The sequence below is a fragment of the Apiospora kogelbergensis genome (genome assembly GCF_038363985.1).
Source record: "Apiospora kogelbergensis strain CBS 113332 chromosome Unknown utg000002l_segment0_segment0, whole genome shotgun sequence".
NCBI lineage: Eukaryota > Fungi > Ascomycota > Sordariomycetes > Amphisphaeriales > Apiosporaceae > Apiospora > Apiospora kogelbergensis.
The window spans coordinates 3,604,604-3,630,383 of record NW_027117419.1 but is presented as its reverse complement, the minus strand read 5'-3'; the positions used below and the strand labels follow the sequence as shown (position 1 = coordinate 3,630,383).

The 25,780-nt window shown below is 51.5% G+C and overlaps 14 protein-coding genes across 14 annotated transcripts; 7 read left to right on the top strand and 7 right to left on the bottom strand.

The window, feature by feature from the left end:
- Positions 1 to 1,172: 1,172 nt before the first annotated feature.
- PG998_004101 (ubiquitin-conjugating enzyme) lies at positions 1,173 to 1,809 on the bottom strand (the record flags this gene model as incomplete). Its single annotated transcript, XM_066870919.1, has 4 exons — positions 1,173 to 1,296; positions 1,357 to 1,581; positions 1,668 to 1,708; positions 1,768 to 1,809. The coding sequence occupies 4 exons, from the start codon at positions 1,807 to 1,809 to the stop codon at positions 1,173 to 1,175; spliced, it is 432 nt and encodes a 143-aa protein (XP_066734669.1).
- A 1,179-nt stretch (positions 1,810 to 2,988) lies between these two features.
- PG998_004100 (Spt3) lies at positions 2,989 to 3,816 on the bottom strand (the record flags this gene model as incomplete). The annotated part of the gene is made up of 1 exon (XM_066870918.1): positions 2,989 to 3,816. The coding sequence occupies one exon, from the start codon at positions 3,814 to 3,816 to the stop codon at positions 2,989 to 2,991; it is 828 nt and encodes a 275-aa protein (XP_066734668.1).
- Positions 3,817 to 4,648: 832 nt separating this feature from the next.
- Positions 4,649 to 5,823, bottom strand: PG998_004099 (uncharacterized protein; the record flags this gene model as incomplete). The annotated part of the gene is made up of 2 exons (XM_066870917.1): positions 4,649 to 5,304; positions 5,556 to 5,823. 2 exons carry the CDS (start codon positions 5,821 to 5,823, stop codon positions 4,649 to 4,651), a joined length of 924 nt encoding a protein of 307 aa, XP_066734667.1.
- Positions 5,824 to 6,656: 833 nt separating this feature from the next.
- Positions 6,657 to 7,367, top strand: PG998_004098 (ubiquitin conjugating enzyme; the record flags this gene model as incomplete). The annotated part of the gene is made up of 1 exon (XM_066870916.1): positions 6,657 to 7,367. One exon carries the CDS (start codon positions 6,657 to 6,659, stop codon positions 7,365 to 7,367), a length of 711 nt encoding a protein of 236 aa, XP_066734666.1.
- Positions 7,368 to 7,378: 11 nt separating this feature from the next.
- Positions 7,379 to 7,747, top strand: PG998_004097 (uncharacterized protein; the record flags this gene model as incomplete). Its single annotated transcript, XM_066870915.1, has 1 exon — positions 7,379 to 7,747. One exon carries the CDS (start codon positions 7,379 to 7,381, stop codon positions 7,745 to 7,747), a length of 369 nt encoding a protein of 122 aa, XP_066734665.1.
- Positions 7,748 to 8,363: 616 nt separating this feature from the next.
- On the top strand, positions 8,364 to 9,342 carry PG998_004096 (uncharacterized protein; the record flags this gene model as incomplete). The annotated part of the gene is made up of 2 exons (XM_066870914.1): positions 8,364 to 8,387; positions 8,461 to 9,342. The coding sequence occupies 2 exons, from the start codon at positions 8,364 to 8,366 to the stop codon at positions 9,340 to 9,342; spliced, it is 906 nt and encodes a 301-aa protein (XP_066734664.1).
- A 1,006-nt stretch (positions 9,343 to 10,348) lies between these two features.
- On the top strand, positions 10,349 to 12,084 carry PG998_004095 (uncharacterized protein; the record flags this gene model as incomplete). Its single annotated transcript, XM_066870913.1, has 2 exons — positions 10,349 to 10,903; positions 11,047 to 12,084. The coding sequence occupies 2 exons, from the start codon at positions 10,349 to 10,351 to the stop codon at positions 12,082 to 12,084; spliced, it is 1,593 nt and encodes a 530-aa protein (XP_066734663.1).
- A 1,226-nt stretch (positions 12,085 to 13,310) lies between these two features.
- Positions 13,311 to 13,892, bottom strand: PG998_004094 (adaptor protein complex AP-2 small subunit; the record flags this gene model as incomplete). The annotated part of the gene is made up of 3 exons (XM_066870912.1): positions 13,311 to 13,640; positions 13,722 to 13,791; positions 13,861 to 13,892. The coding sequence occupies 3 exons, from the start codon at positions 13,890 to 13,892 to the stop codon at positions 13,311 to 13,313; spliced, it is 432 nt and encodes a 143-aa protein (XP_066734662.1).
- A 348-nt stretch (positions 13,893 to 14,240) lies between these two features.
- PG998_004093 (retinol dehydrogenase 13) lies at positions 14,241 to 14,477 on the bottom strand (the record flags this gene model as incomplete). The annotated part of the gene is made up of 1 exon (XM_066870911.1): positions 14,241 to 14,477. One exon carries the CDS (start codon positions 14,475 to 14,477, stop codon positions 14,241 to 14,243), a length of 237 nt encoding a protein of 78 aa, XP_066734661.1.
- Positions 14,478 to 14,502: 25 nt separating this feature from the next.
- On the bottom strand, positions 14,503 to 15,297 carry PG998_004092 (NAD(P)-binding protein; the record flags this gene model as incomplete). The annotated part of the gene is made up of 2 exons (XM_066870910.1): positions 14,503 to 15,161; positions 15,219 to 15,297. The coding sequence occupies 2 exons, from the start codon at positions 15,295 to 15,297 to the stop codon at positions 14,503 to 14,505; spliced, it is 738 nt and encodes a 245-aa protein (XP_066734660.1).
- Positions 15,298 to 16,249: 952 nt separating this feature from the next.
- On the top strand, positions 16,250 to 18,260 carry PG998_004091 (uncharacterized protein; the record flags this gene model as incomplete). Its single annotated transcript, XM_066870909.1, has 5 exons — positions 16,250 to 16,511; positions 16,567 to 16,623; positions 16,679 to 16,765; positions 16,878 to 17,091; positions 17,138 to 18,260. Coding segments are annotated over 5 exons (1,743 nt in total), but the record flags the coding sequence as incomplete, so codon positions are not given.
- Positions 18,261 to 18,574: 314 nt separating this feature from the next.
- On the bottom strand, positions 18,575 to 19,549 carry PG998_004090 (uncharacterized protein; the record flags this gene model as incomplete). The annotated part of the gene is made up of 1 exon (XM_066870908.1): positions 18,575 to 19,549. One exon carries the CDS (start codon positions 19,547 to 19,549, stop codon positions 18,575 to 18,577), a length of 975 nt encoding a protein of 324 aa, XP_066734658.1.
- A 425-nt stretch (positions 19,550 to 19,974) lies between these two features.
- Positions 19,975 to 20,734, top strand: PG998_004089 (uncharacterized protein; the record flags this gene model as incomplete). Its single annotated transcript, XM_066870907.1, has 2 exons — positions 19,975 to 20,122; positions 20,466 to 20,734. The coding sequence occupies 2 exons, from the start codon at positions 19,975 to 19,977 to the stop codon at positions 20,732 to 20,734; spliced, it is 417 nt and encodes a 138-aa protein (XP_066734657.1).
- A 1,101-nt stretch (positions 20,735 to 21,835) lies between these two features.
- On the top strand, positions 21,836 to 25,569 carry PG998_004088 (protein kinase C; the record flags this gene model as incomplete). Its single annotated transcript, XM_066870906.1, has 4 exons — positions 21,836 to 22,592; positions 22,644 to 23,621; positions 23,675 to 24,391; positions 25,508 to 25,569. The coding sequence occupies 4 exons, from the start codon at positions 21,836 to 21,838 to the stop codon at positions 25,567 to 25,569; spliced, it is 2,514 nt and encodes an 837-aa protein (XP_066734656.1).
- Positions 25,570 to 25,780: the final 211 nt, after the last annotated feature.

The following is a 25,780-nucleotide window of genomic DNA, read 5'->3' as shown; positions in this document are numbered from 1 at the left end:
CGGTGCAGGCGTTACGTCGCGTTTCCCGTGCCGAGTTGGAGAGAGGGACGTCGTATAGTAAAGGGGACGAGATGGGATGTTGCGGTGCAGAGCAAAAGGAAAACAGGGTTCACACGGGATCAGTCACACCTGGACAAGTGTCTGGCTGGCTGGGTCGGATCTGTTTGACATCGGGGGTACGGTTTCTACTTACTTCAAACTTCAACAGGCGGTGCCTGTCGGTCTGTGCCTGATGAGAGTGCCTGGATTGGCTGGGCATGGGTCCCCTACTTTTCTGCTCTACTCTCAATAGTCAAGTACCTCCAACTTCCATCACGCTATCGCGCTATGAGGGGTTCGGGGGGTTCAATGCTAATGGTTGACCAAAGAGAGGGGGTTTTGCTGTGTTTACAGCGGGCTGCTTGCTGTAACAACTGTCGATTAGGGAAGGGTGTCAAATGATTAGCAGCAGTCTAGTGGGGTTCTGGTACAAGTCATAGACACTGCTTGTTTACATGCAATTACCTAAAGCTCATGTCGCTGATGTAAATAACAATAACATTGACTCGCTGCTCGCTGCTCGGCAGTAGGCATGCTAGCTATGATGCTCATTTGCCCCATCAATGCAGCCGCAGATACATACGTATGTCGGAATCACACTCGAATCGAATCGAGCCGAATCCATCCGACAAGTGTTTAGCAATTACCGCAAGGGACTACAATTATCTACATCATATCCACTTGAAGCTGGGATTCGTGCATTGCGTTCATCCCGTACCGACACGCTCCTGCACGTAGTTCAATTTCTACTTGCTGGACGAGGTGTAATTGAATGCCAATATTCATTGAAAACTCCGGAAGCTATGCCATGTGCCAGACCAGTAAGGACCACCTCAAGACCTTGAAACGATGCAGAAAACATGTAGCCTTGGAGAGAACGTGACAATGAAAACAATATTCATCCTGGATCACGCCTACCCCTAACCGACCTGCCGTAACGCCTGAAGCAAAACCTCTTCGCAGTAATTGCAAAGTCCTCAAAGTCACGCTCTCAACCGTGGTCATACCCGACAAGGATATAGAGCGGCGACTTTGCCAGCTGCATCGCCTTGCCGATGTCGGCCGTGTGGCTTCTTAAATCCGCCGCCAATTATGTGGCGAATGGACTGTTGCAGTCTTCGAGTTGTAAACCCTCAGTCTTCCCAGCTCTTCTCGACGGTTTCCCGAACTCTCTTGGTGTATTCCTTGCGGTTGTCTTTGTAGAGATTCGATGCCTCGACGTTGGCTGGAGAGCCCGTGTTCGGGTCGTTCAGAAGACTGTTGGTCCAGTCAGATATCAAGCCTCATCATTGATGACCGGCGTGTCCGTGATCTTACCTCTGGATGCTGGTCAAAACAGCTGCGACGTCGTACGTAGGACTCCATCGGTTCTGCAGGATATCGAGGCACAGCTCGCCCGTCGCATAGACATTGGGGTGGAACATCTGGCTGATGAACTTGACGGCGGGCGGCTTGTTGGGGTATTGCTCCTCGAAGTGCATCACAAGTCGGAAGGTTCCATCTTCGAAGGGGGTATCCGCAGGTCCTATTATAACGGCATTCCTGTAATTCCGATGTCAGTTCTGTAGACAAAACAGTGTCGACTCTTTGTTGATCGTAGCATACCAGGTCATGACATTATCAGGAACGGGTGATGCAGAGACGCCAGCCGGGGGTCGGTTTGCATGCGCTGTATAAATATTAGCGATAGCCCTCGTTGTTGAATAAAATGTAAAGAAGATGCGGTACCTTGAAGTCTCGCATCAAACGGCGGCGAGCGGCTGTAGACATAGTGGCGAGTTATTGTCAGTGGTGGATGAATGGGATTCTGCCTGAAGGGACCAAGACGCGGGGGTGGAAGGTACGGTTCTCGTGTAGACCGCAGAGGATATGGGATAAAGAGGAACGGTGATTGTTTCTGAGGCTTGAAGAGAGTTGGTCCAGGTCTCTTGGGATAAAAGAAGTTTGGGGACTCGGTCAGTGGTGGTCACGCAACAGCCGACCTGCGACACCGATAAGCACAATGCCCCACGTGATGCAATCATTCAAGGTGATAGCGGGGAGAGCTGCAAATGCGCACCACAGCTACAGGCGGCGGGTTTTATTTGCGCTGTATTCTGTAGTGGTGGCAGCTCGAGCTTTCGTAAACAAATAGGTGTATCTTAAAAGACAGACAAACTTGCAGTGAATAGAGTGCTTTCGTATTTTTATTCAATGGTGTTTGGCAAAGGATTGATGCCTCCTGGTTGGATGGTCAACTCTCGGAGTACGTAGTGGCGATATCACCACTACACATAGCTAGCTATAGGTAGATAGGTAGCACCTACGATGTTACAACTACCACAATATAGCGAATACCAAATCGCGGAGTAGGTCAATAAAATGCGTGCTATTGATAATCCATTACATTTGAAATCTGCTCTAATCAAAGGAGCCTGACCTAAGTAATCAACAGAAATGGGTATCGCGCCGTTTCCCCTAATAACTCCAAGCAAGCCTAATCATTCAAGTCCCGAGGCGCCCGAATGTATGCCAGCCCAAAAAGCACATATTCCAACCAAGGCTGATGGTAGCCTATCAATTTCGAATCATACATAAAGCCAATGCCATTTCTCAAATATCCCAAGGCCAGTATCCCAACACATACTCGATTTGTTTCGTTGTGGTTTGTGACCTTTGTATATACCCGGACGGTCTTTTCTCTCTCCCTGCCGAAGTGATCAATCGTGACTCTTATCAAATACACCGAGTAATCAGCCTAGATTGAGCTTTGACAGTGACATGCCAGTCGCACAATCATCCGGCCTCGATAACAGCTGCGGTAGATGCGGTGGGTTTCCTTAGAAGAGTTTAAGATTGGTCCTTTGCTGAAGTCGAGTGCCGTTTAACATGGCTCGGGACCTCTTTGGCCTGGTCTGTAGCCGGCGGAAGGCTTCTTGAATATGCCTCGACTCGACTGGTGCCCTGCCTTCACTTGGTGGGTCGAATAATCCCTTGCGCAAGCTTGCGCTTTTTGTTGCCAGTACTCTCGCCTCCACTACGTTCCTTCCAATTGTCTTCTTGGTCTTTGATCTTGAGAGCTTCTTCGGTAAGGGTCTGGACCATTTCGAAAGTCAAGAAACCCAGAATGTCCACGATATCATCTGAGGGCTTGCTGTCCGTCACAACGCCGAAACCAGCCCATTCTCTGAAGCGTTTGCCCTTGCGGTAGGTGAATGACGCTTGACGGTACTCGGACCAGGTGACATACTCCTCCCTGGTCATTGCTTTGGTACGTTCGTCAGCTTTGCGGAGACGCTGGAGAGTGATGATGTTCATCTCCTCTTCCTCCTCGTCTTCTTCGTCGTCCCGCTCGGGGACCTCCTGGCTGTAGAAACTAGAAGGCTCCCAAGGCAACTTCACCTTGGCCTTCTTGTTCTTCTTGGTGGCTTCTTCGACGGCGGGACCGGCAACGACGGCACCTGCCGGGTCATCGGCCACGCCCATTTCCACGTCACCGCCCTTCTCATCTGAATCACGAGCGTTCTTTCGTACATCCTTCCAGCTAAGAAATGTGCGTAGTCGTGAAACCTTAGGGGCATCATCGCGGATCTGGAAGATAAGATCATTGATGGTGATGGCACGAGCGCCCCGACGCGCTGCCAGCTCTGTACAGGCTCGCAGCATTTCAATGACTTGCTGCCGCACGATTTCCTCGATCATGGCAGTGGTCTCAATTGACGGTTCACCAGCTTCTCCTGAGACGTACATCATCTGCTGGATCTCCTGGCGGTACTTGTGCTGCTTTGAGTCCGCCATGCTGAGCTTTGTTGGCCGACGTCACACAGACGCAGGAGTCGACTATGTGGTGAGGTGTAGTTGTTGAATAAATAGGTTAAAGATATGAATGAGCGATAATGGTCTACGTTGAGCAATTCTGAGTAGCCTCGGTCCCCAGTACGCCGTAGAGTGAAGCGTATTGAGCTCGTGTGATATCGGCAAGAAGGAGACTCAGGTCTGATGAAAGACGGCAAGGTGTATCGAGCAATGCAAAAGCCCGAGAAATAGATACATGTAGAACGAAGAAGGGCAAAGTCCACTTACGGGCCAGCAAAGTTCTGACCAGAGTAGATTTATGCTAGGCGATATTGTCTTTACGAATATTCCATATGAACCATTCGATATGAATAGCTTGCTGGCTTGATCGTCACAAAGAAAGCGCGGTTCCCAAAGAGTCTGGTCACTTTAAGCTTTGGACACGCCTGATCGGCTGCGCACATGTATCCACTTTGAATAGATGGTGGCTGGTTAAGGCTGATGAGACAGCTGCAAGACATTGTGGCTGATGATAATATGGGCCAGTACCCTTCACTATGAGTCTGTTGTATTATATACCTTCCTAGGGTTAACTACTGAGTCGCTTGTGAATAGTTTGTATAATTACTGCATGCATTGCTTTAGGGGTTTTTGAACGGCACTTGTTGTTCCATTGGTGAATCTGAGCCTGTTTGTTAAGCTTGCTCTTGTACATCCTCTGGATTCACTAGCATGATAATCTGAATAGCTGCACCCATGCCGAGATTATGGATAACTACCTGTAGGTCTCGCATACAGCAGACCAAATAGTAACCAATTGGAAAGTCGATTGTCGTCATATGTCTTCCCAAGCCTGGAATCCATTACCCCTCCAGCCCCATGCCACGACATAATGGTCAGCAAGCAGATTCCACTCTTCAACCTCGTCGAGGCCTTCGAGCTCATGGACCCTTTCTTTCTCATCAGGTGAAATCCACTTCTTCCAGATAGCCTCAACAGTCATGGCTTTAGAAGTCTGAAACCCGGCCTCCTTCAGTCGCGTTTCCTGGTCTGCGGGCTCACGGTACAACTCTAGCGTCGGCATATGAATTCTTCGAGCTGCGAGGTTTGCCACCATCTGCTTTCCAAACGGGTCCTCGGGCTTGACAGGTTCATAGATTATGATGGAAAGATCAGGTATCTGATCGGCGAAGTGCTTGATGACGTCCTTTCCCTGGTTCGTCTGAAGGTAGCACAGGCAACATTCCGATACCAGCAACGTGGGAATGTTTGTCTGTAGACCTGGCAAAATGGGGGAGGCGGCCTGAGCGAGGTCTCGCAGGTCTATCCCATGACACCAGTACTCGCAATCATTTGGTAGAGGGGTGCTGCTCCAGGACGAGGCCGGAGCCGCTTCGTGCTCAGCCTGTTGGGGGTCAGGGACAAGAATGTTCCGCAAAACCGGTGTACCATGTACAGCCTGTCTCTTCTTGGAAGATACTGTGGGAAAATCTATCTCATGATAGATGAGCCCGGTCACGTTGTTCCGAGAGAGCAATCGGAAACAGCGAGTATCTGTCCCTGCCCCAAGCGAAATAATCTGCTTTCTTCCGGCCTGAGAAACCGGTTCAACAGACAAGAAAGCATCGATAAGCCGATCCAAGGCCATGGTTCGCGTATAGGTCCCTGCCTTCAGCCTTAGCACTCGCCGCGGCAAAGATTTGAAGAGACCACAGCTTGTTCACTAGTCGCCTTCATCTCACCTCGATTGATTATGGGTAATCTCCGCGTTGCCGGGCCTATCTGGTTCTGTACGAAGTATTGTGCATATGGGTCTTCCAGGTATCCCATATCCACAGCACTCAGGCGTGAGACCGAAGCATCGGTGTCGGTGCCCTGGATTGTGGTATCGTGGCTTGGTCCTGATGCGGCACTACTCCCGGAGGCACCCCCACGACGACTTCCCCTTCCACGCCCACCACCCCTTAAACCCCGGAGGGAAAGGAGATTAGGGATTGATGGTGCTGCCATATTTTGGCGATTGGGGGACATGAGTAGTTGGCTGTAGATGGACTGAAGGAAGATGTAGCTTTGCGTGCGAGCGTGATAAAGTATTTGAACCTGAAGTGACGCAGACCCCCGCTATGAAGCTGATCGGCAAAACTGCTTACAGGTGGGGGTCATGCCTGTAAAAGGGCCCCCAGCTTCTGCAGGGCGACATGCTATTTTCGGACTTACTCCAGGTACAAGTCACTGCACGTACGTATCAGCCTTGTAGGATGTCCATCAATCGGTTAATAAAAGAATAAAAGAATAAAAGAATAAAAGAATAAAAGAATCATTATGTTCAATGAATGGATTTTTCTTTGTCCGAAATCAGCATCTCAACGTGGCCTTCCTGCTGACGCAAGCTGCGCAAAGTGGCGTTGCTCTTGATGGTCTCGTCCAACAGACCCGACCCAAAGGAATCCTCAGTAGGACTTAATGCAGGCGGCTAGCAGCTAGGCTGTAGGCCAGCAGGCCAGGCAGGTCCGTTAGCCTACGGGCGCTTTCCATAGCCAGAGGTGGCGCAGCCGCTACTGCCCAGCGTTTGGCGTGCAGGTGTGTTGCCTAACTCTTGGCTCCATTCTTTCAGGCAGGGGAGCAGGGGAGGGTGATCGACTCTCAATTACTCATTCCTTTGGCTTGTTCCTTGGCCGCCTCTTAAAACCAGTTGGCCGCCTCTTCCGTTGTTTGTCTCAGCTTGCTGGCCTTTCATTCTGTCAAGTCCAATTCGCATTTCCTTGGTTTCTATTTCGAATTTTATCAACCATCGCAACTTCAAGTGTTTGCATATCTGAAATCCCCTAACAGTTTTGGTCGCCATGTATAAAGACGTTGCTGCCGCCGTCTACAAGCGGGCTGCCGTCGCCTATCAAGATGGCGATAGGCCGGTTCGTCAATTGCCGGGCTGGTCCTGGCCGTTGATGTTCATCGACTTGCTCATCTTCATCCCACTCTTTATCTACGTCGGGTACACCATGAACAACCTGTATCCGGTGCTGGCCATGATCGAAGACCCGGCTCCGCCTGCGTACGACCCAGTATCACTCAATGAAGACGACCAGTCCGTGGTCGACGATTCGGCTCCCGTGGCCGACGAGGCTGCCCGTTCATCCCCGCAAACCATCCAGATTACTGCCAGCTTCCGCAACATCCACCGCACGTTGATCGGAATTGGAGGCTGGCGCTCTAATTTCCGTGGTCTCGCCTGCTGGATCGCTCTTTCGTTCAGCACCCTGGTCGTCTACGGCATTGTCAGCGTGCTCCCCATCTTGAACCACTTCAAGTCTATCGCCGCCCTGGTCTCCGCTGTCGCTCTAGTCCAACTCTATGCCGCCTGGCTACACATTGTCATCTCGGCACCATCCGAGAAGCACTTTTGGCAGCGTCTACCTGCATTCAAGCAGACTTTCCGCGCCTGCGCCTTGCCGACCGCTGTGTACTTTGTTACTCTCGAGATACAGCAAAGCTTCCCGAAGTTCCTTGCTCGTCTCATGGGCATGAACGTGTGGGACCCCAAGAACCCGGGGTAGTTCGCGACCCAATGGCCAGTGACGTGTGGAAAGGCATTGTCGTCATGGTCGTCATGCTGCTCCTCACTGTCTTCCTAACGATCCCAGCCCATGTTGTACTCACTCGGGTCCAGGCATCTCTACTGCCGGAGCATGACGAGACGATCATTCCATTTGATCGCTCATTCCAGGGTACTCTCGAGCCCGCCATCGTTGGCGGGCATGGCTTTGTCAGCATGAAGGATGCCTGGAACACCTTCTCGCGTGCTTCTTGGGAACGACTTGTCAAATTGTATTTGAAGATCTTCGGTGTTGGCATTGCCCTTAACCTCGCATTTTCGCTCATTGTCCTTCCTCAGGCCATCTTCATGATCAAGGCCAGCCAGCCAACTCAGAACTGAGCGATGGAAATTCTGGACATGCAATAACGCAACGCCTCTCCCGCCCACAGAAGCAGGGTTCTAGATCGGTAAAGCATTGGAATGTTGGTACTTGTTGCAATGGGGAGTGTTGGTTGAAATAGAAGACCACAATGAAAACAGGCCTATACAGTTTGGGCCGTTAGTAAGAGCTCGCGCATGGTTTTATGTTTCGAGCTGTTAGTCAATCGAAAAGTGCTTAGCAATCTTGACTCTGTCTTGGTGACTGGTTCCTTACTTCACACGTACTCTGTCATAGCACAAGTCAACGGCTTTGATAGATATCCTTCCAAAGGGGTGTGTTGCTTGCCTCAACCATAGTCAACTCGGGCTAAAGCAGAGACCGCGGAGGGTGACGTAGAGGGTCTTTTAAGTACGGAGACAGACCCTGGCTGCCTGGACTTGAGGCTCACCATTCACCCCACATCAGCAATAGCTCAGGTGGAGCCGTAGACCCGACGATCACAGCAAACAACAGCCGCAGCGCGCGGGGCAATCGATCTCCAACCAAACCGCTCTGACAACTTTCCCCCAACTTATCCAGGCCAGAAGACCCTTTTAACAGGAATCCCCGGATCGCCCCGTAAAGCAATTCACCATGGCGCCCTCAGCGACACTACTGGTATGTGGGCTGTTCTCTTGCTTGCTATATGACAGACTAAGTTGTGCTCAAGTAGCTAACTCCTTGAGATTAGACAAGGATCAAAGTCCAACTCAAACTTGCCATCGCAAGACTGCGCATGGTGCAGAAACGAGACGAGGCTCTTTCCAAAGCCGCACGCCGCACAATGGCCCAGCTATTAGAGACAGGCAAGATTGATTCAGCCAGAATCCGCGTCGAGAATATTATCCGCACCGATATCATTATAGAACTCCACGAGGTCCTCGAACTATACTGCGAGTTGCTGATTGCACGCGCTGGGCTGTTAGAGGCGCAGCAGTGCGACCCGGGCTTGGAGGAGGCCGTGAAGAGCATAATTTACGCGGCACCGAAGACAGAAATCAAGGAGCTCCAGGCGGTCCGGCTGCTGTTTGGGGAGAAGTTTGGTAAGGAGTTCGTCTTCACCGCGACAGAGAACTCGGACAACAAGGTCTCGGAGAAGGTAGTGAAGAAGCTCAGCGTGACACCGCCTAGAGAAGAGCTCGTTACAGGGTATTTGGAAGAGATCGCCAGGGCATATGGTGTCGACTGGCCGAAGCGCCCTGCGAACCTGGGTGATCCACCGGACTTTGTGGACGACGATGTGGACGACAACCCCAGCGGAGGTCAGGCACAGAAGATTGTAGAGCCCAGCATACCGGCCGACAGCAAGGCGGCGCAGGAGAGGGAAGACCTCAGCCGAGCCACACCACCACGCACTTTGGGCCCGCAAAGCCCTCTTCATGTCAACCCCCCAAGTCCGTCTACCGAGAACCCTCGGCCCAAAATCACACTCAACTCGGCAGAACTGGCACCAAACAAGAAGATGCTCGATGCTGGTATTTCTGGCAAGAAGACCGAAAGAAAGGGGGGACTGGGGGATGATGTACCCAGTGTGGATGACCTTGCAGCTCGCTTTGCAGCCTTGAAGCGCTAACGAAGACGGACATGTTATATTTTACACGAGTTTGTACTTGTTGAAGTTCTGAACGGCGTTTGTGGAGTTCTGTGATAATCATCCACTTGTTTTTTCTTAGAACAGCTTGGACTCCTTTGGTCAAGGGCCTCGATTGAACCTCTGATGCCAATTAAGTGCCATCTGATTTGGGGGACTACGCATACAGGTACTGTGAGCGGGAAGCTGCAGCGATGTGCAAACGGCATTAACTCGGCATGGATGCTTCTAGGTGTGCTCTGCTTTACTTCTTGATATTGCTGTTCAAGTCAATCGCTCTTGTCAAATTTATTAACCAACCCTATGAATCAACAGTGGCCAAGAGGCCAAATACTCTTCTTGGTAGTGATGCTATTACGATAGTTTCTACGAAACAGCCACATATAGCAGGCGTGCAGTTATCGCAAAAGCACCTGTGAGTGAGATGGTAGACAACAGCGTCAACACAGCAAAAGAGGCATCTTCAGTTACCTCGCGATAATTTATCTTTGATGGAACTTACTGATATGGCTTGCTGCACTTATTCAGGTCAGGGAAGCTCGACAAGACTGAGAAGTCTACCTTCATGACTGACCTAGTAGTCACTGACAAAGTAACACTGGTAGAGCAGTCCAAATCCTCCCCACTGCTTCAGCAACTTCAAGTGTTTTATACGGCCTCCATTTCCCTTTCTTCTGCCTTGGACAAAATTACCCGATGACGTGGGACTGGTCACTCCCTTAGTCACATTGCGCGTTGTAAGGAAAGAGCAACCCTTTTCTTTGGGGCCAACAGGTTCGTGACTTCCGTTTGTGTTTTCGTTCTTTTTGCATCTGAGTGCGAGTTGTTTTGCAAGAATTTGACACAAAAAGTCCGTAACTTGGGATTAACCACAAACACAAACACAAACATTCGTGGTCCCTAACAGAACCAAACGTTTGTTTGCAGGGCAGCCTCCCACCCCTGAACCTCGACTCTTCTTTGATCGACGGCGTCGGTTTACAGAACCATGGATCCAGGCCAAAGTTCCGAGGCGCTCGCTTCTATGAGCATTGATCAGACTTCCCTTGCCCAACTTGAAGGCAAAATTGATGCTCACATCCGGCTCAATGGCCACGGACAGCAAGTACTTGACAAGTATCTTGAATGGCTCCACCAACAAGTTGTGAAGGACATCTTTGAGCGAGAGGACTCTCTGATATATACCTGGATTCAGAGTCTCAGAAATCGCGGGATTGAAGACGACATCATCCATTCTTCCTTTAAGGGTTGGCAGAATACGGCCGACCAAGAAGATCCCTCAAGCCGACGCAGGTACTTGATGGCCGAGGACGAAATATGTCGAATCCTTAATGACAATGGAGTACCTCAACTCGACAGCCATATCGACAGTCTCCAATCGCGCCTAATCGGTACTAATAGCCACTCCAAGCCGACTTTGGGGGCATCTCGGTCACCCAGTCCCGGAAACTGGAGAAGGGTTCGTGGCTACAAGAGGAAGAGGACTGGTGCCAATGACATGCCGGTCGTGAACAACAGACGGGCAAGCCCATCTCACAGTCCGGTAAGATCCGGATCAGGTGCGAAGTGGAAGCCACAATCGAAGGAGCATACTTATGTGTGCAAACGATGTCATAAATCAGGTTGGCCCCCCATAGATATTAGCCAGATGTCTCTACTGACCATTGATAAGGCCATATTGTTCAGGACTGCCCGACCAATCTGGACCCCAGTTATGATACACCACCTGCCCCTGACTATCGATGCGACTTTTGCGGCAAGGTGGGAGTTCATCTTGGAACACTCTGCCCTAATAATAACAAAAAGTGGTCACTTAACACCAAAAGAAAGGAGCATGCTACCAAACCCTTGGCTAGGCAATTCGGAAATCGAAATGACCGAAGAGAACGATCACCGATGTGGCCCAGCTTACCAATTCGCCAGCATTCCGATAATTACCGCCCGCGAGGCTCTTCTCGAGCTCGTGACGAGATCGCAGATAGCTACCGCCCCCGCTATAGAGAGAGATCAGTGTCACCTCTGAGTGACATTTCATCACTGCATTGTGTCAGAGGTAGATCCACCACTCCAGTGCCTCTTACGCGACCGTCACCTTCCCGCGAACCACTCCCGGTAAAAAAGACCAAGAGAAGCAAGAAGAAGGGAAGCAAAACAAAGTCTAGGAAGAACAGCACCAGGGTCACAGATAACTATCCACCTAACAAGAACAATCATTATGATTATCGGTCAAGGTCCCCTGAGGATACAGAGGGTAGACTCTCCTATGATGACGAGGACCTTTTCATTCAAAATACCCAGGCAATGTCTTTCGGGGTGGATGACACATACTCTAGCAACATGTCAAATTCCTTGTCCCGGGGAGACGTGCCTATGGTTGGTCCTGTCACGCCCAGTTTCGACCAAGTCCCCAACAGGCCAGCTGCTACTGAAGCATACGACTTTCTCCATACTCTGGGCGCACAGATGGTGAAAGAAGACAATACTGAGGCGGTCTGTAAGTCGGAGATTGACGACATGTTGGATGAGGTTGTTGACGCAATCGGATCTCTCGATTCAACTTTGACTGTTGATCAAGATGGTAACCAATGCCGACTCCTCACGAGCCCTCCCTATAGCGAAGCGGTCATCAACCTGTTCCCCGGGTCGACGGCTCCTATCGTGCATGCCCATCCGAGGAGAGTGACAGCGACTGAGATGATGGGCTGCTTGGATGGCATGGGTTAAAAAAAACCAAGGGTAGTCAACTCATTAACTTTCTCCTGCGTTTTTTTCTATAAATACTGACACCAATCAGTCGACGTAGGAGAACCTATGCTAGTAGAGGTTTGAGAACATGAGTATGTTCTTTCGCATACTCTCGAATCATAGTAGTGCTTGAGGCCCAGTAGGGGGTATGTGGAACTGTTGAGTGGAAGTGCGAAACTCGCATGAGAGCTTGTTGTATGTAATCTTGGTATTGCACAGCAGCAAATGGGGATCGATATCATTTCCCTGCTAGCAATACTTCACCGCTTCGCGGCTATCAACCTGTTAGCTCCCACCTCCCTCCAGATATCAACGGGACATTACGTGACCGTATATTATACAACTTCTCTGTTATTCCCTCAATAAAAATGGTTAATTTTCTTGGAGGTAATACTGAGACAGTTGCGGTTTTATTACTGTATCTAGGGTACCCTGCATGCATTGCAGAAGAAGGCAGAATTGCTTCTCAATGTTATTTGTTGCTATTTATGTACCGATGCATTCATGTAAAACATATGGTTCTACCTGTCTGGTAATTATAACACATGCCTGGAAAGGCATTTACCTGTGGTGGTACTAATTCGTATGCCTTCTTAGGGTGTATTCAAGTGAATTTCTCGCTGTTGCAACTTAGGTGGCATAGTCCTCAACATCCCAATTTATGCTATAACAGTCCATTTGCAGCATGATGGAAAAGCGTCTAGCAGGCCGTTTGACAGACACTCTGTACCTTCCCTAAGGGTCAGAATCTTGCATCAATAACAGTCAAGTAGGCGGATTCTAAGGACAGAGGGTATAGCTATAGTAATGGCATACACCCCCTTGGTATGAGAACAATGATGCCACAACTGAGGACTGAGAGAAAATACGCATTTCAAGCATATTCTCCGGCATACTCAAGCAGGAAGTGTCGTGTTTCCACGTGTTAAATCCCATTGAGGGCAATAGAACATACCACGGCATTCAGGAGAGCCGTTGGAAGTTTGGTGAGTTGTGTCTCCATACTCCCAGATAGAGCGCCTCTTTGATACCAGTAACGCCAAACGCCATGCCAATGAGTTTCACCCCCTTATACAACCATTTTGCATAATGAGCCAGACCGGTGGGAGATCATTACATCCTCAAGGGCTACAACACGGCCAGGCTGCGCCGCCATTTGTGTGTGCCCCCCGGACTTTTACGTTTTCTTTTTCGTCCCATCGTCCTCATTCTAGTTTGTCCAGGTGTTCAAGGCGCGTAAGCACGACCTGCTTGCTCGTCTCTTCAATCTCGCCGGCGAGGAAGACCTCGTCGAGGATGGCGTAGACCTTGTAGAAGTTGAAGACCAAGTCGAGCTCGCAGACATTGCCGAAGAAGGCATCGAGGACCTCGACGAAGAAGTGGATGGCCTCGAGGTAGGCTAGTTCGTTGTCGTTGGTGTCGACGCAGGCGCAGAAGAACAGGCCAGCGTACCGGCGGTAGACGATCTTGTGGTTCCGGAACTCTACGAAGTTGCTTTGGTACTTTTGGTCGCGCGGGGCGACTAGGCGGTGGACCTGTTCGAGGTTGGGTCTTGTGTTAGTGATTGCCGTGACGGGCGACGATGGATAGAGAGGCGATGGTTGGTAGATACGCACTTCGCCTTTAAGCTTGACTTTCTCGTCGTCGCTGTACGGGGAGTACCATTTCGCTAGGCGCGTCTTGCCTCTGCGCTCGCAACTCTTGTTAGCTGTTGCGCCGAAGCGAATGAGCAATCGGCAAAGCCTCGTCGCTTACTGTCGGTTCTGGACTAATATGAAAGAGAGCATCGTTGCTGCAGTCCCTGGCCGTTTCTGGCTCCCTTTACTCGGAGAATGACTGGTGTTGCCGAGCCGGGATGATGTACAAGCTTTCAAAAGGTTGGGGAACGGGATTCTTGAGAAAGGAGAGATCCAAGATCCCGGACCCCAGTTACGTTGCGCAAATCCGTAGTGGGGGAATACCCTTATTGGCCTTACCTAAGAAGCGCTACCCAAACTAAATCATTAGGACTGGCCCCCTGAGAGTAACGCTAACACATCGCCAACAATCGACTTCTGGTTTCTACATGTGTGTCTCAGGATGAGGGGAATTGTTTTCGAATGCCTATCTGCCATGTCTCATCACTATCAATCAAGTCAAAATTCAAACGTCTCGCCAACCAACTCCTCCGCCTTCTTCCAGCACTTCTCCGCAAGGTCGGCATCAGTGGCCCATGGCTTAACCGTGGCTGGGTCCGTCGTCAAGATGCAGTCTATCAGGTAGTACCCCTCGCGATTTACCAAGTCGGGGTCCAGCGCCGCAACGAGCGTGGTCGAACAGCCCTGCTGCAGTGTTTTGAAAGGGTTCTTCTGCAGGTATTCTGCAATGGTCATACCGTGGATGACGCGGCTGATCTTGTCAAATGTCTCCAACATGTGCGCCTCGCCATTGGCCTTGGCGTGCTTCTGTAGGTTTGTCATGATGCCTCCCGGGTGCAGGGGAGTAGATGCGGATGCCACGCAGCGCCAGGCGCCGGTTTAGCGCGAATCCGTATAGCATCTCGGCCGACTTGGCCGAGGCGTAGCCATCGTACTCGGTGTAGGTGCCCTCCACCGCAAAGTTGGGGTCCTCGAGGTTGAAGGGGCGGTATTTGTGCGCCGAGCTGCTTACGAACACGATACGAGCCCCCGCGCCGGCTGCTAGAACCTTGGGAATGATCGTGTTGGTCAACACAAAGTGGCCAGTCAGGCTTGCGGCAAGCTGGAGCTCGATGCCGTCCTCGGTCAGCTCGTATGGGCAAGCCATGACACCGGCGTTGTTGATAACGACATCGATCCGAGGGATCTCGTCGTCGCCGAGGATGGTCTCAGCCGCCTTCCTCACACTCTTCAGAGAGCTCAGATCGGTCTCGATCCACTTCACTTTGATGTCCCGGTCAATCTCTTTGATCTTGTCGATGGCATCTTGAACTTTGGCCAGGGACCGCCCGATGAGTATAATCATGGCCGGTGATTCGTGGGCGAGGCTGATGACCGTCTCAGAACCGATGCCACCTTTGCTTGGACCGGTCAAGAGGACTGCCGAGATCTATCAGTAGAGAATTTCGTTGACCGGGCACGACTAAGGAAGCTTACAGATTCTTCCCTTGACTTGATCAGCAAAGTGGCGGACCACTGTGATGCCATCTGTAGCAGCTCCAAATGTGGTGGCCATGGCGATTTGATATGGTCAATAGTTGAGTCGAATGAACTGCCTTTGATATATTGCTCAATGTATATGTATTTATGTGTGATTCAGTTTCATAACCCAACTTGAGCAGCAATCGGCTGTCTTTTATAGGGAAGTGGTCATCGACATGGCGTTCTCCAGTAGCTTAATTCCTTTAAGGCCGCATCCTGCATTATTCGTCGCCCAGTCCTGACAAAGCTCGCCCGATATCACATTGTGAAGCACCGATACAGCCTACGTGGGCGAGTTCCGAATGATGGCCGCGGAGCGGTGATAGGATGCGCAATCGCCGAGATCCTGCATGAATTCTGAACGAGAAGCCCAGAAAAGTGAAGCTATAGCTGGGGCGCTGATTCATCTCAAGTGCCACTTGGGTCAACGTCTAATAGAATGTTATATTATCCTAACCGGATCAGCGTAGATCATGCGACAAGTTGACCTCATGCAGGGGCCGTAGTCACTGCCGGCCGACATGGCCGGTGGCACGTCTTGTTGCCGCTTAAGTCCGTTAGTAGGTGAGTAGGTGCATAAGTGGCCTCTCACCCACTACGATAATGTAAGCCAATGTTGCGACGTGAGGATGTTCTCGCGCTCGCTTTATTGTCGCTTAAGAGACTCTTCCGTTGCAGATGTAGCTTCAGCCATGGAGCGAGGATGGAGATGGAGGGAGGGCGGCAGCACATCGATGACATGCGTTGCCTCTCGGAGTCGCATGGTGGCTTTGTGCAAGCTGCCCACCCTCCTGTAAACCACCTACTCCCGTGCCTCTTAGAAGATCCCTATACAAAACGTAGACATCCAGCGTCAGACTGTTACTTCTTTCAGTGGTGCTGAAGCCTGCAGGTACCCCAGCTTTGCCCAGCCAGGCGGCCTTTAAGGAAAATTGGCGTTCTGGCCCGAGCGCAGCGTGCCATTGGACGACGCCTACTCTTCTAGTGCATTTCCGTGTTCGCTACTGCAACCTTCAACTATCCTCATCACCATTGCTATCAACAACGCCATGGCTGCGGGAACTGGCACTATCGAGGCTTACCCTTTTACCCTCGCTGCAGGCAGCAGCGACGGCAAGGCGTGGGCAGATGGTGACTTCAACTCAGGCCACCAGAAGCTTGCGGAAGATGATAAACGCTACGTCGCCTGGCTGTTCAGGCTTGGGACCCTGCTACGAGATCAGTTTCTGCCCGGTCCTGAACACCAAGGTATGCATTGAATTGCGGAGTAGATGCTGAATCGTATATTGACTAGCCACCGCAGATCGAACCTATTTCCTCGACAGACTGCCGGACCACTACCACATACGGTATAAGACAGGTATGCTTGCCTGATCACTTTCCAGCGCCTACCACTGACCACTCTGTCTGTATAGCGCAAAATCGCCTAGATTATTATCTATACGGCTACCCTCATGGGAACAAACCTAAGGCTTTTCGCTCGCCTAACGACTTTTTCCCACGTAAGTATCAGGCCTGTGCTGCTCATATCTTCTCCCTCTCAACCCCCTCATGTTCCCACACCAGCAGAAGGGTCATGTGAGTCGTGGAACTGCCTTTTTCTAACCTGATCAGATCTTATTTGGATCGTGGGCGGTAGCAAGGATAAAAGCCTCTGCTCTTGTCAACTCTGCAATCCTGAACAAGCAAAACCGTCGTGGTGGCCGCAGCCCGCCCCTGTTCCTGCTGCACCATCAGTTTCCTCATCTGCAGCGGCTCCTAAGGCATCGTCCATATCTACAGGGGCTACAGCACCCTCAGCGACGCCTATGAGTAGAACCGCCTCTGCGTCATCTGCGGTCTCGAAGACTGCCCCAGCTGTTAAGCAAGTTCAGCAACCAACGAATGTGGTTGCACCTGCTCAGCCCAATATCATCCCTGGGCCGGTGGCCGCTGATCCCCCTGCCCATTCACAAACCCCCCGCCCTTGTTAGCACCCAAACGATGGCTACTCCTCAATCAGATGATAAAGCCGTGTTTCGGGAGGGCGAAGCCGTATGGTTCTTAACAAACCCTACCTGGCGTTTAGGTATAGTACTGGAGAAGCTTCCACCAGAGACCCAAGACGGAAGATTGCGGTATATGATAAAACAGCTAGCACATTCACTCCTGCGGCTGGAAACCCACCTGAGATCCGAGAGCGAGATGCGGCCCTTCCTTGCTTTCAGCGTCCCTGCTGTCAATCTCCCTGAATTACAAAACTCGTGGGTACGGAACGCATCGTGGGACCAACTCGTTGCTAGATATGCCGGAGACAACCCCTCCAGACAGGAGCTCGTTGGAGTGGAAGGATCCAAGAAAGTCTTGATCGAGATTGACCACTCGTATTCATTGTTCAATGTTATATCGGACTCCAGGGCCAGCGGCGGTAAACTAGTCGTTCAAGGCATCTTCCTTGGCGCAGAAAGAATCAATGTTGGTGAGGCCGTCCGAATTCGACTCAAACCGCAAGAGATAAATCCGGCATGGCCCAAGAACATGCCTATCCTGATGGTTCTCAAAGAGATATATGTCGCCAAGAGTGGTGAGACCGACGGTCTTTTCTTCAACGGTGATGTTTACCGCCTTGAGGAGATTTCCCGCCAGCAAGCAGTCGTGCCGCAGACTCAAATACCTCTCGCAATGATCAAGGAAAAGGCTTTCCGTGACTCGGTCAGAGCAGCAGCTGGTACTCACTTCCAATGGGTACCTGTTCTTCAGAACGTAATCAAGGACGAAACGGCGATCAGAGGCAGATTCTACGAAACCTCGCGACTGATGGCTATTCTTGATCAGAATAAGTTCGACGCAGCTCTAACAAAAGGGGAGGTGGAAGATGTTCAGGCGTATCTGAACAATCGCGCAGATTCCAAGGGCGTATATGTTGGATTGAGGAAGAACCGGCTTGAAATGCTGGCTGGCGCAGTCCCTGATGACTTTGTCTTGTCCCTGCCTGCAACTATACAGGAGACTAGTTGAGATGATGACTTCGCGTGGGCTGCCTTCAGTTAAGGCGATGGAATCGTTCCATATAATAGTTTAACGAGTGTATGAAGAAGTACTCGACTACCTCGGGTGGTCAAAAGTAATGGCTTGGTCTTAGTTCACAGCCCAGCCTCGGCAATGAATGTGTCTGCCCCTGCTGCCATGTATATTCATTCATCTGCGTTGGTTGTGATCATGTTTGGAAGCTGCCACCATGTATATATGAGATCAAGTCCTCTACACTTGGTTCATCCCTTGACTCTGTGCACCTTGAATCTATGTCTCTCGACTACAGTGTAGGTGTTTTTCTAACTAATGTACGGGTCTGTCCCTATGGGCGACCACAACCCAGCTTTGGTATCATCTTTGATACGCTTCACCACATCGGGCGCCAGTGGCTTGAAAATCATCGCCTTCTTCAGCCATGCTTCCTCATCCGGCGTCGATACTCGCCCTAGCACACTGTTCCGATAGGGATAACGTCCATACTTCTCCAATATGGGATAATGCACATCGAGCAAGGCACAAATCCAGAAGCAACCCTTGGTCACGCTGCTCTTGCCGTCCTCCCCTTTCGGCGGCCCCTGACGCGCCTTCAGCATGCGTGGGAACCCGTACAGATCCCACCGTTCCTCGTCAGGCAGATCCCGATACGCATCACGGGCGCCGCGCTCGTTTTCCACGAGTGAGCGCAACTCCTCCGTCATGGCCACGGCCTCATGCGCCAGGGATTCATGGTGTACGATGGGGGCTGTGAAAAACATCCGCACCCACACGAAGTAGTCGAGCGAAACGCCGTCCTTCCAGCGCGCCCATGCGTGCGGCGACTGCTCCGCGGGGAGGGCTCGGAGGTGCTGAGCCAGCGTGGCCGCCAGTTCACCGAAGTAGCCGTAGACCCAGCGGTCGTCCAGGGGTCCGTTCAGGAGCTCTCGCGGCGCCTGGTCCAGGACCAGCTGGAGGCCGAGGGCCTGCTCTGGGAAAGATGGGTCCTCTGGACGCGGCAGGAGGGCCTCGAGAAGATCCGGCACGTTGATCTTTGAGGGATCTCCTTTGGACGCTAGAACTTTTAGGGCCGAGAGCGTCTTTTGGTGCAGGAGGGCTTCTTCGTCAGCCGTGATGAGGTGGTGCGGTGTGTCGCGGAGGGCGCCGCCGAAGAAGGTCCAGTCGAGCGCTTCGCGGAAGTCGATTGCAGCCTGCTTGTCCCAGGGTAGCTTTCGGGCTACCGCCAGGCGGAGGATCTCCGGGGTGAGGAGGGCCTTCAGGTCTGATGCTGTTGCTGCCATGGTGATTGTGGACTGGTCTGGTTTGATTTGGTTTGATGATAGCAGCTTTAGACTAAATGTATACGGTATCCAGGGAAAGGACTCACTCGCTGTACGTGGGCTTATACGATTGTTCGGCGACAATGGTTCGCTTCATGGAAAAGGTGAGATCTTAGCATTAAACACACCCATGCATTAATATTACTAGCCTACAACGTTTCTGGCAATGAATTCGCATGCTGAGAATATGAGCAGTATGGACCAGCTGATTCGTTGATGCTTGCCGATACTTACGAGCTCCAATAAAAATGTGATCATGGGTTAGTCGTGTTTTGGATTTTTGAGACTCAGCAATTGGAAGTTGTTGATGTCCACCGCGGTATAACCAACAATATTCCCGATGCTATTCCTGACGTAAATAGGCGTTTGGCACCAGGTCTGTCAAAATGCGTCCTGAATCAACACAAACTCGCAAGCTACGAGACGGCTGGTTTCCCTGGCCAAAGCTCCTCCTCCTCCTTTGTGACATGGATATGGGTTTGAAACGCAGCATGGATGGTGCGGACGTCAAGGACGTTGAAGCCTTAGTGCTGGGTATGCACGGAGGAAATAGGTCACCCCCTGGCGTGACTCAAAAGTCCTACATTGTAGTACAAGTGATGCAGAGAAGGCCTAGGTCATCTTGAAGATAGATAGGACTTGGTAGTTGCTGCGTAGCAGTAGGTCATATTTATACATTCATCCAGATAGCCAGAAACAAACCTTGTTGGGCAAGTCACATTATTTCAGCATGAGGCAGCACTTTCGTCAGCTTTCGCTAAGCAATGATATGTTGCGATTTGTTGATCAGGGTCGTTATTGAGATTGGGCATGATCAATGCAGTCGGGCTGGAGACACCATCTCATCATCTCAATTCTTGAAACTACTCACATACAGAAGGGAACGTGTCGGTGGAATTCGTTGGTTATATCAAGCAACCCGGGAGTCTTTTCTTTTCTCCCAAGTGTACCCTCGTTTCTTCTCTCCCTCCTCATATCACATCTACAGCAAGCCCCTCTACCGTCAACAAAAAGAGGTACAGGCCTCCCCGTGCCCCGGGACAAGACAAGAGCTCTACCTACAACCGAACCCACCTAGGAGGGGCTTTCGTTGCCGAGTTCCCTTTTGGAATCTCACGCTCCAATGCGAATTTGTTCCCAATCTGAGTGAGGTCTGCTAAAGGCAGCCGTCGGTTGGTTCGCAAGGTTGGCTTGGTTACTTAGTAGGTAGCACGTAAAGTAGGGTCAAGAAGTTTCGATCCCCTCCTCTTACAGTCGGTCAGTTGTGTTTCTTTGTCTACTTGCATCTTTAAAATTACATCCGTCCGGGCTGGGTCGGCTTGCTTACTTTATGACAAGAAACGCTCACGACAACACAGCCGGCGCCCCCGCGTCTGCGACCAACAGCATCGCCTGCCTACCGGATTCCTACAATTCGATTGCAAAGGCCGTCGGCACATGGCAAGACACGAGCTTTGAGTTCGATCAGGGAATTCCAAGCTGCCACCACAGGCAGCACCGCTCGATCCTTGCTGCCGAGCACATTCACTGACTAGTACGTACTTCCTGCTCGTGTCTCTTTTCTTTATGCTGGCCTATTTGCTCCCCCTACGCCCCTACCTACTGTCTATTCCCCCTCCCTCTCGCTTTGGGCATATCTCGCAGCAGACTTGCTCACCCCATCCCTCCTGGCCATCCCAATCCGGGCACCCACAACACAGAAAACCCCGCCATATCTCGTCATCGGCATCGCATCCTCCTACTGTACACACCACCTGCCTGTGCACACATACATTCACTCACGCACACCACCACCCATCTCTGCACACCCTCTACGCTCTCTGATACGGCGCCCATCATCGCACCACTCCTCCTCGAACCCCGGCCCAACAATCCCGGCCTTTTCTCTTGGGGGGCTAATGTAGCCCAGCCGCCTTTGGGGGGATTGCATTTCTATTTGTTTCTCTACACCTTATTGCGACCGCAGCCACTAAACTGCTTTGTCTTCCCCCCACTAACGTTACGGCCCGTAAGGTCAAGGTCCTCCTTCTCGGAAACTGAAGACTTCCACTTTTTGCAACCCATTAGTCTGCCAATCTTTTGGTCGCTTGATCTTGATGATCTTTTGATTGCAATATCGATACAGGTAGCCGGTCCGTACGGCAGCCATCCTCTCTAGAGCCTCCCTCGCCTCTGCTCAACCAACAAACATCGCGCAGTCCCACAAAGCCTGGCCCCGCGCGTGACGACGCGCAACCCGCCGCCAGCATGAACGAAGAAGAACAGATGTCCCAGATCTTCAAGAAGATCGAGCGCGAGAAAGCGTTGCTCAATGCCGCTAACTCGATGCTTTCGCAGACGGGCAACGAAGATGTCCGATCCCGTATCAACAGCCAGATACGAGATGCACGAAGAAACATTGCCTTCTTCGAGGACAAGTTGCGAGACCTGCAAGTGAAACGCTTGGGGCAAGGTGTAGATGATATGAGCCTCAGCTCCGGATCGACAGCAGTCGGTTCGCTACGACCAAAGAGCGGCTCGGATCTACTGAACGACAATGAAGGGCCGCCCACGCCGCCGCCCAAGGATGCCAGTGGTGGTTACATGGGACAAACTGGCGATCGTGCATCGTATGGCTCGACTCAGTACAGCCAAATCGGTGGGCACGGCGACATGATGCCTCCCCGGCATCCTTTTGCGCCTCCAGGACCTAGCTCTGGCATGCCTAAATCTCGACCCAACTTCACGAAGCTCGATCTCATCAAGCACGACACCCCGTACCTAGGCCCGCGCATCCAGCTCATGCTCAGTCAGATTCAGTTCAAATTAAACGTTGAAGAGCAGTACCTCAAAGGAATCGAGAAAATGGTGCAGTTATATGGAATGGATGGCGATAGAAAGAGCAAGGCAGATGCCGCTGCCAAGCGCGTCGAGAGTAAACAGAAGATCCAGCTGTTAAAGCAATCGCTCAAGAGATACGAGGAGCTTCACATTGACGATATGGAATCTGGTGATTCTCCCGACGGTATGCCTCCCCCTTGATTGGTGCGGCGTATATTGACTAACACTCGTCTAGATGATAGCATCAATATGCCTAACTTACGGAAGCCTCTTACTGGTCAACTATCATTCCGAGTTATCCAAGTCAGAGACGTAGACCATGCCAGTACCGCGCGGTTCTCTCGTGGTCCCGAGACATTTGTCGCCGTCAAGGTTGAAGACAACATCGTCGCACGTACCAAGGTTGCACGCAATGATAGATGGGAAGGCGAATATCACAACATTGAAGTGAGGGAAGCCAATGAGATAGAACTCACTGTCTACGACAAACCCGGCGAACATGCCCTCCCCATTGGCATGTTATGGGTGCGGATTTCCGACATCATTGAGGAGATGCGCCGCAAACGAATCGAGGCCGAGGTTAATAACTCAGGATGGGTTTCTGCGAACCAGATCGGCTCGGGTGCACCACCTGCCCAATTCCCGATGAACCCTCAGCAGCCCCAATTCAGTCCACCCCCTGGATCTCCTGGCTTCCAGAGTCCGCCAGCACAACAATCATTTGGCCCCCAAGCCGCTCCGCAGACTGCCAACCAGCCAATCGATGCCTGGTTTGCCCTGGAACCCTCTGGTGGGATTCACCTCCAGCTCAATTTCACCAAGATGAACAAAGACCGGAGGCCCGTAGACCTGGGTCTTGGCCGTAAAGGAGCTGTTCGCCAGAGAAAGGAAGAGATCCATGAAATGTACGGCCACAAATTTGTCCAGCACCAATTTTACAACATCATGCGATGCGCGCTATGCGGCGAATTCCTCAAATATTCCGCTGGTATGCAATGCGAGGACTGCAAGTACACCTGTCATACCAAATGCTACGCCAGCGTCGTCACAAAGTGCATTAGCAAGTCTAACGCCGAAACGGATCCGGATGAAGAGAAAATCAACCATCGTATTCCTCACAGGTTCACGGCCTTCTCCAACGTCACTGCCAACTGGTGCTGTCACTGTGGTTATATGCTTCCGTTTGGCAAGAAGAATTGTCGAAAGTGTTCAGGTAAGAAAAAACCGGGCTGTCTTGGCCTTTTGCAGATGCTAACCCCTGTGCAGAGTGTAATTCCACAGCCCACGCTGCATGCGTCCATTTGGTACCCGACTTCTGTGGTATGAGTATGGCTGTGGCCAATCAAATCCTCGAAGGTATTCGAACTCAAAAACAGCGGCAGTCGAAGGTGGGATCGTTGAGCGAGAAAACTTTACGACAGGGGAAGATGAGCCCGTCGAGTGAAGGCCCAACCTCTCCATTCGGAGCTCCCTCCTACCAGCCAAGTATTGCTTCGCAGGCTTCGCAGGACGCAACCAACGCAGCCAAGGCTATGTATGGCGGCCAAACGTCCCCACAAAGACCCTACCAGCCAGAGCGCACTTCGACGAGCGGATCTCTGGCTGCCGCAGCTGCCGCCTCGGCCGCTATGAGCGGTACGATGGCTTCACAAGGCACGCGAACCTCTGCTTCACAGTACTCAGACTCATCCGCTGGCCGGACCGGGACATACAGCAGCGGTGGTCCCGTGGATCCCTATGAGGATCCGTATGCGCAAGGTCAAGGATATGGTGTTCCTCAGCAGCCCAAGTACAACCCGCAGGCATATGCCAATGTTGATAATTATTCCAGCCAGCCACAAATGCAACAACCGCAGCAAACTCGTCCTGTCCAGCAGCAACTGCCCCCACAACAGCCGCAGCAGCCTATGTATCAACAAAACTCCCCCGTCATCCCGAAGCCATCTGCAATTGAGCCCGTGGCTTCCCCTGTGTCCAGCTCTGGTGCACCTGGTTCGTCTAAGAAGCCGCTGCCTCTAGCAACAGACCCGGGAACTGGCCAACGGATCGGATTGGATCATTTCAACTTCTTAGCTGTCCTTGGAAAGGGCAACTTCGGAAAGGTCATGTTGGCAGAGACAAAGAAGTCCAGGCGCCTGTTTGCCATCAAGGTCCTCAAGAAGGAATTCATCATTGAAAACGACGAAGTGGAAAGCATACGTTCAGAGAAGAGAGTTTTCTTGGTTGCCAACCGCGAGCGACATCCTTTCCTGACGAACCTTCATGCCTGCTTCCAGACAGAAACCCGCGTCTACTTCGTCATGGAGTACATCAGTGGTGGCGATCTGATGTTGCACATCCAGCGCGGAAAATTCGGGCCAAAGCGTGCGCAATTTTACGCCGCCGAGGTCTGTTTGGCCCTGAAGTACTTCCATGAGAACGGCGTCATTTACCGTGATCTCAAACTTGACAACATCCTGTTGACGCTGGACGGCCACATCAAGATTGCTGATTACGGTCTATGCAAGGAAGACATGTGGTACGGTTCAACCACTAGCACCTTCTGTGGTACCCCCGAGTTTATGGCACCAGAGGTAAGTTTTTGCTAGGGAAACTATTGTGGCTGTCGCGGTACTAACGTTCTCTACAGATTCTATTAGATAAGAAGTATGGACGTGCTGTTGACTGGTGGGCATTCGGAGTCTTGATCTATCAAATGCTTCTGCAGCAGTCTCCGTTCCGCGGTGAGGACGAGGACGAGATTTATGATGCTATCTTGGCAGATGAGCCGCTGTATCCTATTCATATGCCGCGAGACTCTGTGTCGATTTTGCAAAAGCTCCTCACAAGGGAGCCGGATCAGCGTCTCGGCAGCGGGCCCACAGATGCCCAGGAGATCATGAACCAGCCATTCTTCCGCAACATCAACTGGGATGATATCTACCACAAGCGAGAGACACCACCGTTTATGCCGCAAATTAAGAACGCCACGGATACCAGCAACTTCGACTCTGAGTTTACTAGTGTTACGCCAGTGCTCACTCCTGTGCAGTCAGGTAAGTTGCGCCCCCTCTCGATGCCACCTCTGGTTTGCTACGCAGACACTGACCATTCTCATAGTGCTTTCACAAGCTATGCAGGAGGAGTTCCGTGGCTTCTCTTACACGTCCGATTTTGATTAAGCGGCCGGTGGTCCTTGATACCCACCATCAAGCCTTGAGGCAGCACGTCGCAGATGTTGTCTGACTCCTAACTTGACCGACCACAGCCTCGGATTTCGTCGATCTATGGCGGGCAAAGTCCAGTTCTTGATCGCTGCCTGATTCTCTTCGTACCGCTGCCAGCAGCTGGGATGCCGGAAGGTGTTGAGCAATCCCTGGACCTGATCATATT